At 37.5% G+C, this 12252-nt stretch overlaps 1 protein-coding gene across 1 annotated transcript in view; it reads left to right on the top strand.

Annotated features, from left to right (window-relative positions):
* fgfrl1a (fibroblast growth factor receptor like 1a) overlaps window positions 1-12252 on the top strand; it is a 116440-nt gene that overhangs the window by 52239 nt on the left and 51949 nt on the right. The window contains exon 3 of the mRNA XM_015345031.2: window positions 6120-6392. Coding sequence (XP_015200517.1) covers window positions 6120-6392 — 273 coding nt within the window. The remainder of the gene's footprint in view (window positions 1-6119; window positions 6393-12252) is intronic.

The following is a 12252-nucleotide window of genomic DNA, read 5'->3' as shown; positions in this document are numbered from 1 at the left end:
GCTACTGTATATAACGTAAGACCCAGAAGTCCAAACTGACGAGGAAGGTTTTGAGGAGGTGATAGAAGTCAGAGAGGGTGCAGTTTCTGATAAGTCTAGATATCTTATTGCTAATAAGATATCTATTTCTTCCAAGGGAGAGTATGTGGGCTTGAGAAGAGACAGCAAACTGGAATTGAGCCACAGAGTTTTGAATGAGTTTAAGACGGCATATGTGAGCTAGGAGACATCTGCTCTATTCCAGTCCAGAGGGAACAAGGGCATGGACCTGGATGGGCAGGAGGTGGTTATGAAGACAGAGAGATAGCCGTGCCACGAAACCTGGCAGCAGCAGTCAAACCTCTGGGAAGAAAGGCCATAGAGAGGCCATACATATCAGACAGATTAATAAAGCAGAAGCGAAATAGCAGAGAATCACAGATGCTGACAAAAGGTAATCTAGCCAGTGCTGCGTTTCACAGGTATTTTGAGACCGGAGACTTAGCTGTGCTCTTGAGATGGCATGAAGATCTCACATTAAAGGCTGTGTATTTTTATGACAGTTCTGAAGTTCCAGAGTTTCTTATAGGCACTAAAGGTCCACCTATTTAAGCAATCATTTAATCAAAACATTAAATTGTCTCCACAGAACATCACAAATTATTTTTGTCATACCAGTGCAATCACTAGTTGTGCGAGTGTGTGATGTGGATTTTTTTCCAGCTGTTGTATATTCTATGTCTGAGATATATTGAAATGTCAGTATCAAGTATTTATATTTTTTATTTTCATTATATTTCTTTTTAATATTAATTTAGACACATCTTTGTAGGATTGCTTCTTTCACTGCTATGAAGCAAACCAAAAAGTAGTCATTTCAGAATGAAAGTACAATTAAATAAACAATCATCATTCAGTGAGCACAGGCAGATCTGACAGACTGTTTGAAATAATCAGAACAATACCCCTTTACAGTCCCTTTTTAATATAAAAATAAAAATAAATCTGTAGATATCTACAGTACAGTTCTACTTGTCTGCTTACATGGCCAAGAAGTAATGAGAAAACTATTTGAAATGGAGCACGGTGGAATTACTTCTATGATTTGATGCCAGGCTATAGCAACATCTTGAAGTTGGTGGACAGAAATGTTTGGATAACACAGTCCTTTAATGTGTGTCAAGCACTCTGGTCTTTGGTGGAGTTTGAAGCTGATGTTTTGCTATTAATTGTTTTATTGAGAGAAGATTTTTTTAATGGTTTATAGTTGATGGCACATAGGCGCTAATATAGCCATAAAGTATAGTGTGGGTGAGTGGATTTAGTTAGGGTTTTGTCACCGCCCTCCATTTTAAAGTGTGGGGTGGTGGGCATATTTTTCCCTGGTGAAAGAGGGTCAGACCTTGAATTTGTTGAATCGATAAAGTCAGTGCTTGGATTTTTATGGTTTAAATGGGTCCCTGACTGGTACAGTATGTCAATTTCCTGAATTCCTGAATGTGTCATTTTTAAGCATGAAGTGTGCCTGCTTTGCTTAACCTGGAAGCCTGTGAATAGGATATTACAGCTTTAAGACTATTTTCCAGAATCACGCAGACTCCTGCGACAGAAGGCAATGTACTTAAAGGTTTAATGAACAAAACAGTTAGCAACTTAAAAAGTCCCTGCAGTAAACCCACCAGCCCCCTGCTCAAAAATCTTGCTGAAAACACTTTCCGTCTCCACAGCGTCACATTCCTCTACTTAGCAAGAGAGCAGTAAAAAAAGACAAAAAAACCCTAATGACCTATTAAACTCTCTCGTGCTGTTTTTCAGATTCTGGGACCTGCTTAAGTTGGGTTTATCCACACGGTAAAGGCTGTAAAGCATGTTTTGAAAGCTTGGGCCCCTGTTTTGATCCCTCTGTCTCTGATATCTTGAATACGCCAGGGTATTACATACACGGCTGTCAGGTTGCGGATTTATATAAGAGGAGGGAGGACGACAAGGCCCAGGTCTGTTCCAGGAGCCTTTTTTAAATGAGCTCAAGGAGGGTTCAATGTAAGAGAACCGTAAATTATCACGAGAAGCCTGGCCATCAGATATTCTACTTTAAGTGCACGACTGCGATTTCAATCACATTTTTAAAGGCAAAGTCTCAATGAAAGAGAGGAGTATTTCTATTTACTGTATATTTGGGACTTAAGAATGAAAGAAAATGGAAATGCTGGAACAATATCTGTGTTAATGCTTTGATTTATTTTGACACTTTATATAAATGACAAAGAGTAATCAAGGAGTATTTTAACAAGGGAACTGTGGACCAGAGAGCTCACTGCACTGCCATTTCTGGTGGGATCAGAAGGACAATATACTGACGCAAAACAGAGTGTTTGGGCATATCACGGCAGCTATAATGCACTACTAAAACCTCATTTAGAATATTGCATTTGCGAGCACCAGACCACAAACAGGACAGGCTAGTGGCATGCTTTATATGGACAAGTTAAAGGAGCTATATATGTTCTTATATTTAAGTAATTACATTTTCTTCTTCAAGGTGAATGATATGCTTGTTGATAATTGTGTAGAACATTGGTCATATCCGTTTTTGAACTGTGTATTTAAAGTGAAGAGCATTTTTGATGGCACACCCTTTAAAGGGAGCACATATTATTCAGTATGTGAGCAGTCACATAGTTGTCCTTTTATGTCTTTCTCCATGTCCGTTGTAACGTTAAAGCCAGAATTCTGTGTATCCTTAAGTGATGTTAGTAGGTTGTATTGAACAGTATCTCCAAAATAGGAAAGTTCCAAGAATGTGAGACAGCTGAAAGCTGTAATTAGTCTTTAAATAAAGAGCTGTTGGCATAGGTATATCACTGAGTGGAGCCTAGGAATATTTATGTGCTCTTTTTTTAGTTTTGGAAGTACTGTAACGTCCACCAAAGAAAACAAAAGAGATGCAATGAAACTTTGCAGTATCAACTGAGCCAAAGAGAAAAATGGCTCACAGTCAAGTGTAGCGGTTACAGTTTCTCCGCAGACATAAACAATGACACTTACAATTTCCTGCTTGTTCTCTCTCATAGAATTGCCCGTCTGAAGGGGAAGTGCAGAAGCTAATTGCTGATTAAACTGTCTGCCTCTTGCAAAATGTGTCTTGGGTCCACCAGTCTGACCAGTCCAGGATAGTCTGTAAAAGTGTCTGTTCAGGAGTTCTGTTTCTTGTTCTGGAGAGGAAACAGGACTATGCCTAATACACTTAAACTAAGGGAATAATAGGCAAGTTCATATCTAATATTCTGCTAAACCCAATTAAAAATACTTTGTTACCATAACAACTTAATTTTTAGAAGATAGTATGCACTTCCTAGCCATGTGAACCTCTTCAGAGATGCCTGCCAGTTTGCTACTGTTCTACTTTCAGAGTACCTATTAAATATTTTGACAGGCTAACATGTTTACCATTAAAATAATGAATAGATCACCCCCAGGCCTCTTTAAAAGTATCTTTTTTTCCCTTTTTTATATTTTACATCTGTGTAAAGTTTATGATGTATAAGGATACTATAAATTACTTTCTCTTCCAAATACTGTCCAGGATGTTTGACCTTCCTTGGAATTTCCTTTTTGTAATTATATTTAATGTGTTAATAAAGTTCTCTTTGAACTCTACCTAGGGAATGGGTCTCAAAGGTTAGAGTACAGTGAGGGTGTTTGCCATATGTGTAGAATTTGAATGTAAATGTGTGTGTGAGTCAGTTCAACAGGAATTATCCAGTGAGATACACTTTGGAATTTGACTGCACATATGTAACAGTAAATGAAGCAGCTCGGGTCCCAAATCACCACTTAGATGTTCAAGCTATTCATTTCAGAGAGGAAGCAGATGATAAGGAGCAAAAAGAATTTGAGGAGATTGGCTCCCCGTCTCTTTCCCCAAACCCCCTGCACGCTCTCTCTTTTCTTGATTACCTCTTCACCAAATCGCTCACTTTAACCCTCCATTTCACTGCACAGTGTATTTCCAGTTTTTTTTGACACACAACCCTACTACTCCATGCACTGTTTGGGAGTGTGCCAACAATCCCCACAATGAATTAATTTAGCGGTAGAAAATAATGATGGTGGTAATAACAATCATCATCATTGTCACTGTAATGATTTAGCGTTAAAATAGCTCACAGACGTGGGATGTGTTCTCTGAATTTGGCTTCAGAGGGAGCTAACCTTCCCCGACAATAATTTCAGGGAGCTGTCCCAGGGTACCTTATTTTAAAATAAAAACCATATCAATATGCATATAACACACAGATTATATAGAAGCAGCAGACTTTTTAGTGATAATTGGATCACGCTGAAGGTAAAAAGAAGGTTATTGCCACTAGTGGAACTGATTCGTTCCTCTTAATAGTGAATTCCTTCCCCGTGGCACGATGATTGTATTCTATGTTCTGTACTGAGTTCTAACAGTTGCGAAGTTCCTGCCTCAAAGGTGTCCAGCAGTTTTCTGGCCAACGTCAAGAGGAAGTTAAGCGGATCTGAAATTTTGGCAATTAAAAGCATTTTTTTCCTCTCATAGCTGTGAACACTATTTTTTTTTCTTTGATCTCCTTCACACAGAAAAGTTGGTATGGAGATATTTTTTGCGGCTGGTCCAATTATTCCAAAGTAGTTTCAGCACCTCTGTGTAATCGAAACAATGGTGTGATAAATGAAGTAAGTAGCCCCTCCTCATCCCAGTAGTGCTTGCTTCCATATTGCCAGCTGGGTTGACCTTGCTTTTTTATGGCTTAGTGATCCTTTTATATAAGACAGAGAACAGTTAACTCAGTATTCATTAATATCTGGTGCTTGGCTAATGTGTGCTTTGCTACAGTTTCAAGTTTTAAACAAGTGTGGCTTTCAGTCCAGTACACGGAAACAACCCTAAAGCATTTGGTTTTCCCATGCTGTGGTTAGCCAGCTGTCTGATTGACATTATGGAGGAGAGTTAAAGTTGAAAAGACCCCTACATGAACCTTTTTTGTATCTTTTCCTGACTGAAGACAAATTCTATTTAAGACAATATCAGTGAAATTTTCCCCGGCCGGTAACAAACATTTTCACTTTGCTTTTCTTAAACCAGGTTCTTGTCGCTACTGGGCTCCTTTTCCTAAACAAGAAAACAAAAACAAGAAAATCAGCATCTTGAAATCCTTTTGTGCATCCCATTCAGTGGGAAGAATTTTAATTCAGAAAAAGCAAGTCAAGAAAAAAACTCTTTTACTTAATTTTTACCCATTTGTTTCCAAACTGGGATCCTTTGACTTTGCCACAGTTATGTATTTCTTAAGTAGCACTGTCATGCTTAGGTCTTATTTATTTGGGGGCCCCTTGGCTCAGCTTTATAATCAGGGAGGAGCGAAGGCGGTCTAATGATGGCTCATTACTGGGAGAATCTGCAGTGTGTAAACGCTGGCCCAGATGGCTTGCATCAATGCAACCGAAGAAGAATAATTACTCTGCCTGGAGGTTCATTTCTTTGTGCCCTCTCTAGCAGAGATGTTTCTCAGATAGGCCCAGCTTGCTCATTCCTATACAACATGTGGCTACGTTGACAGACCTTTTCTCCTTTTTTGTTGTAAATGGAAACTGCATAGCCCTAGAAAGGAAGTTCATTCCAGGCATTTGTTTTCATATTTTTATACTTTTCAACAGCATTCATTTCCTATTTACTGAAGAAAGGTTGCGGAGTTTCCCGTGGCTTTGATTTTGGACATAACAAAAAATGCGGAATACCGTTTTGTTTTTTGACGTAACTCTACATGTATGTGCTTGTATAAGTGAAGTCTGCATGTGAAACTTTACTGTTTTGAAAAACAGTGATGCTAGTTGATGTGCATGTAATAACATTAGAAAGGTTGCAGATAGACAAGAGAAGGCCATTCATGTCTCATTTGATTGCTAGTACTACACGAGTCCAGGGATCACATCTACGCATTTCCCTAAAAGAAGTGAGTTTACTCGCTTTTGACAAATTGGCGGGGTAACCCATGCAGCCAAGCATCCTTCAGACTAAAAGACCCTTAAACATGTTGATTTGTGAGCATTTGCAGAATTATATGTTTTGGCATTGCCACTGACAAGAAATGAATGATATAACTCTTTGCCTTTAGGTCCACCTCGAATTGCAGAAAAGATCATTCACCGCCAGACGGTGAGAATAGGCCGGACCATGAAGCTTCTGTGCCCCGTGGAAGGTGATCCTCCGCCTCTGATCATGTGGACCAAAGATGGCCGGAACATCCACAGTGGCTGGATGAGGTTCCGCATCCTTCGCCAAGGCCTCAAGATCAAAGAAGTAGAGGCAGAAGATGCCGGAACATTTGTCTGCAAAGCCACCAATGGCTTTGGCAGCGTCAACATCAACTATACGCTAATCGTGATTGGTAAGCCTGCGACTTTTAACATTTCAAAGGTAGAGCAGTTGAAGGACAGTGCCATTAAATAGCTTCATTCTAATTTCCCATGAAAAAGAGTCCGACACACAGTGTAGAACGTTAAATGCTCTTGATGGTGTATTTGATTCTGTTAACCTGCGCTTTATTCCCGTGTGCAAAAACAAAACAAAAAAGAAAGACTGGGTAAGTTCTTTCAAGACAAAATAAACAAATTTAACTTGTGGCTGGAATTTGGATTAAACCACAGGTTGACAAAATAAACACGGCTTCAGATTAGACTGCAGCGCCCTTCAATCAAATTTACATTAACTCCAAGGGCCGTATTCATGAAACATTTACCACCACACAGTTTGCAAACTGTAACTGATTTCTCCTGATAAGAGAACAATACAATGGAGTTGTAAAGTGTCAAACTTTTGTACGTGCCTTTCTTGGAGCTTGAGCAGTTCAAATGTTTCTTTTTGATTTTGTGATATTAGGAGTTTGCTTTTCCTTTTACAAAAGCATGTGCTTAAGTTTCTCAGTTGAAAAATGCTTCAGAAATATAATTGTAGGCCCTTTCAGAGTAGTACTTCAGTTCTATGTTTTTAAGACTGTCCTGTGATGAAAATAAAAGAGTAGAAAACTATGCAACATAGTTTGCTTCACTTTGGAGAAATAATTGACTCAAGTTTGCTAGTTTGGAATGTGAATTTAAATGCCATGCAAGTTTAGCAGTTGAAACAGCACACATTGTTTACCTTGATCAGGATCATATCAAACCTTTTTACCTCCTGTTAATCTCATAGTATATCCCCGGTATTGCACACTGACTTTTAATTGGTCAGAGATTTCTTGGTTCTACCCAATGAGAACCCTCTATTAGGGACTGGTGATTTGTGGGTAAGCCAGAATGTTCCACTATTCTTGGATCCATTGTATCCTGTTGGTGTCCCAGTGCATAATAGGAGGTGAAGCACTGCAAACAGAAGTACAACTGAGATAATCTGTTACTTGTAAGAGAAATAATGCTGAATGAATTACTTGGAAAAAATAACTTTTTTATTTAAAAAATGTTGGGTTTCCCCATGTTTGAGAGAGAAAGATTTTGATTTGAGAACAACTTTAAATATGGAAATGTGATGACTGACTAGGGACAGAGCAGTGCAAGCTCCAGATGTGATGTGGAATGTGTTGACCTTAGGTTAAAGGTTTTACCAGTAATGGCAAAAGAGGACCGTCAGCACAACAGAAGGAGTCAGAGGCTCATTGTGGTGAAAAAAGATACAGGATCCCTTTTATTGTTTGTTCAACAGCTTTCCTTTTTGTTGTGGTATGTGAACAGCTAGAAAACTCCATTAAGCTCTTCTGAGTAGGGTTTGTACAAATGAAATGTTTGTAGAGTAATGTATGGATACTTTATCTTAAATTAACAGGATTTCTGGTTTTAAACTGGGGAGTTACTATACCCTAGGGCAACTCAAGTTATATAAGGGGACAAATATAGAAGGTCTAAACATGATTTATGTGACGTTTCTGAGAGGTGTTTGTTTCTTCAATTTATGCTTCCTCTGAATCCAGAATATGGGGATAACCTAGGAAGATAAAACTATGCTGTATTGCCAGCTAAGAAAGTACTCCATTGTTCACCGATACTGAACAAAATAGAACCTCACACTTTCCCTCTCTTTTTAAAGGACAAAATGAGTAGAGTATTCCTGGAGTTGGACTGAACAAGCAAGCAAATGAAAGTCAAAAAGTTATGTGGCCTCACTTGGTTTTATTCCCTAACCAAGAGATGTTATATTGTATTGAATGTATTATTTAACTTCCAATTAATACCACTATCTTAAATCTATCTATAGATTACACTGTAACATTTTTTTTAAAATCATTTTACTCACAGGTACTATTTATGACATTTTTTTATAATATCACTGTGTAGTTATAATATCAAAAGTTTATTTTTCAACTCCAACATGTTAAAACTGTAATAAAGGAATAAGACCCTACATAATAGTAAGCATTAAGAAAAAATAAGTTTAAAAATCTTGACAGGAAGCACTTCTTGTTTTAGATTTTCAACTTGCCTTCTGAAAGTTTTGAATGCTTTATTTAAATGTGTGACATGTGTGAAGTATTTGAAATGCATAAACTTAAAAAAATAGTTGCTTGCCTTTTCATGGATTCCCTGTCAGCTGTCTGAACCCTATCATTAAGGCTCTGGCAATTATCTTAATTAATTGCTGCCTAATTGATCTTATCCCCCAGAGGGTTTGAGCTGTCCCAGAGAAGATATTTATCTTGTGGTGCGCTGTAAAACTTGTGAACACTGTGAACCTTGGTCCTGGAAGATGATGTAACTCATCAATGTGACCGTCTGGATTAGATTCTGTTCTGAATCATCTTGCATGTTTTGACTTCTCTCCACCAAGATGATACTTTGTTTAGTTTTGTGGACACCTCAGTGGTTTAGTATCAACAAGCTGTCAAGGCACAGGTCTTGAAAAGAGACTGATGGTGCATTTTTTGTTGACATGTTGCTGTCAGTCTGTATCTGAACTAACTATGCTTTTTAACTCATGCCATAGGCTTCTGTTTGATTATTATATTTCAAGTGGAAAGCCCCTCAGTGTCAACATTACAAAACAATGTATTGTACTTACTATTCTCTGCTGTATAGAATGGTTCAGCCACATAACTACTTCCGAATAGATGTTGATGTAGTCTGCTGTGAACGGTTTATTTCATTGCTGCACATAAAATACGAGGAATATAATGGTACTGAAGTCCCCACAAACCCAACATTATGATATTTGTGGCTGCATTGCAGAGTTCTGTAGGATCGATGTGTTGAATTAATGTATGGGATGTTTCTCTTGTACCCTTGAGTAAGGTACTTCACTCAGATGTCTGTAGTAAATACCCTGCTGTTTAGAGTTGCCAATTCATCATAGTAAATGAGAAGTTGCTCTCAACTGACTTACCTAGTACAACAAAAGGAACAAGAACATTTAATTTTTAATTAGAAAAGGGCATTCACTACCTCAAATAGCATAAATAAGCAGACATTCATTTTGTTTCAAGTCCTGAGATTCTGGCAGCTCTTAATGGAGAAAATGGCTGAAGAGTTTAATTTGAGAGAGAAGCAGAGAATGGTTGAGTAATATAAATGTGCTTTTCTTCACGTATCACCCATCTGATTTGAATGGCAAAAACAAAGAAAAATAATTGAAGAGAGGGGAAGTATTTTCCCCATAATGAATGCTTTGTTTTGTGCTCATGTTAACTTGCACTAATGGCTCAAAATTATTCCTGGCTAAAATTCTTTGAGTTCATTCTGTTCACAATTCTGATGTATTTTAGAAACTTGTTGAAGCTTCTCAAGTTATATAATGGGAAAGTCTTCAAAAATAAAGACAAAAAATCTGATATCTTATTTTTCATTTAACAAAGGAAAAACCTTTTTTTCTGAACAAATATTTAACATTCAAGATTTGTGCATGTGGTGAACTCAAAAGACAAATCACATACTGTAGAAAGTAAACAAGTAAAGACTCATTCATTATAAAACTAGAAAATATATCAAGAAAAAAACTGTAATAAGTTGACCAAATCTTATTACACATTTAAATCGTATTATACATTTTTATTTTGATCTCAGGGTAGTCTGTGCTATTGTACGGCACACTAAATAAAACATAGGCATGACTTACTGAAAGGCAGTGATTATCCACTCAATAGGCTCATTCTGTGACATGTAGGTTCTGTGTTAGGACTTTAATTAGCCATCCCAGTGTAGTAAATATTTTGATTTTGTTTATAATGGACTTAAGGATTGTGTGAACTGAGTTCCCTACAAGTCTTTCCTTGACAAATGTGATTTATTTGGAATGCTGTCTGCTCAGCTTTCCACAAGCTTTAAAGAAAGAAAGAGAAAGAAACCGAGAAAGATAAAGGAAGAAAGAAATTAGACACCAGAACACTGCTTCAGCCGAGTAAAGTGGAACTTTAAATCTTCCACAAACTCCAGCAATTATTCAGAGATTTAGAACAGTGCTGCTGCCAAGATGACTTCATTCTGCCAAAAGCAGCTGGTATACAGCAAGGTTTCCAGTTTGTGAATGCCTGCTTACCTTTAATACAAAGACCGAGAGAAGATTTTGTTTTGTGAAGGTCTTAACCTTCTTTTTTTATATAAAAAAAGAATTCTTTGTTGCCCCAGCTTACTATCCGTAACTGAATCCCACTCAGGTGAAGCAACAGCACAGCACATTGTTTATCTCCCAAGGAATATCTGCCAGCAGTTTTAAATGCAGGGTGAAATTTGCTATGAAATACAGCATGTTTTACATTACAGCTTCTCGGATGAAGTCATCATGAGAGGCCTGAGAAACCCTTTGGAGTGGCAAAGCTGTGAAAATGCCCTGGCAAGACAGGTCAGGTGTTGGTTGATAGTGGGAGTCCTGTGACTAACTGATTTATGAATGATCTGTAGTATCCACGCAAGCTTATCAGAGCTGGCAAAGAGATCATCTGTTACAGTTTTCAGGGAAAGTCAGAATTGAATTACAGTGAAGCTGTTTACACTTGGAGAAAAAGCCCAACAGATTTAAAGACTCATCACAAAACTTTGTTTTGGCAGAACTTGAAGTGTTTTCTGGAGAAAATCTGTGCAACTACTGATTTGCTTTTTAATCCAGTTGAACTTTGATTTTAAAAATGTAGCAACGGACTTGAACTTCACAGAGCTATGTATATGCGTGATCACAAACTGCATTATTAAATATGTACGTTGAACATGATTGGCATTATTTAACAAGATATACTGAATATAATTTGAGGATTTGTTCACACCAAATTATACTTTATTCCAATCAAGGTCAGATGAGGCCGTTTTTTAACTTTGAGATTCTGGAGCTCATCATTTGTGTGGTGTATTATTTGGCTGTCCATTGTGAAAGTTTGTTTTTTATCTCATAACTGGTTTTAGAATTCTCCTGGGACAAAAGCAGCTCATGCATGATCCTGCCAAACAACAAAGGAGGTTTGCACATTTTATGAACTACAATAAAAACACCTAAAAACATTCAAGTATATTATAATAATAGTCTTGTATTGCTTTGCATATATAGTTTTTTTATAGGCATAACATATAAAGGTTTATAGGTTAAAAGTGATTTGTAAAGTGCAAGTGGCTTCACAGCTTTAAATTTGGCACTTCTAGGTACAACTGGCAAGCAGCACCTGCGGTTACTGTTTGCTGATTATGACCTGTCAAGTCATCTGATACCGACTCAGGTTTAGTGGGACACCTGAGAAGGTAACTGAAATGAAGTAAGGCTTTTTTGGCAACCTATAAACCTCACTGACAATCACACACCAGAGATTCATTAAAAAAGCTGTTGATCAAACTCTGTGGAAGAAAAAAACTGCCGTACAAGAGGCCTCAGTCACTGCTTTTTGTCATGAAATGTAAATATTTGCTACCACTGTAACGGCACCTTAATATTTTATTTCAGATCGACTGCTGTGAGCACAGATGACAGATTTACTATCACCGAGGTATTTTTGCCTCCATAGATCTCAGTTGTCTCTTGCTTCAGACTTAGTTTGCTTAGCTTGATTACGATTTATATGTTGAGCATAAGCAAAAAGAAACCTGTTTTGAAATTGTATGCTTGTGAAATGCCCAGGTCTGCACATATTGATTCTCTGTTATTGCAGTTTAAATACAGCTAGTTCAAATCTCAGATTCACATTTTGCTGAGTGTGATATGTTTTTATATTTTAAATTCCTTTCAAAACAGTAACATTGATACTTCATGATTGTTTCATCTGACCATGAAGTTACAGCATGTTTAAGTAT

Source organism: Lepisosteus oculatus, chromosome 1 (genome assembly GCF_040954835.1).
Source record: "Lepisosteus oculatus isolate fLepOcu1 chromosome 1, fLepOcu1.hap2, whole genome shotgun sequence".
NCBI classification, from domain to species: domain Eukaryota; kingdom Metazoa; phylum Chordata; class Actinopteri; order Semionotiformes; family Lepisosteidae; genus Lepisosteus; species Lepisosteus oculatus.
The sequence above is the reverse complement of the archived record's forward strand: the minus strand, read 5'-3'. Positions and strand labels throughout refer to the sequence as shown.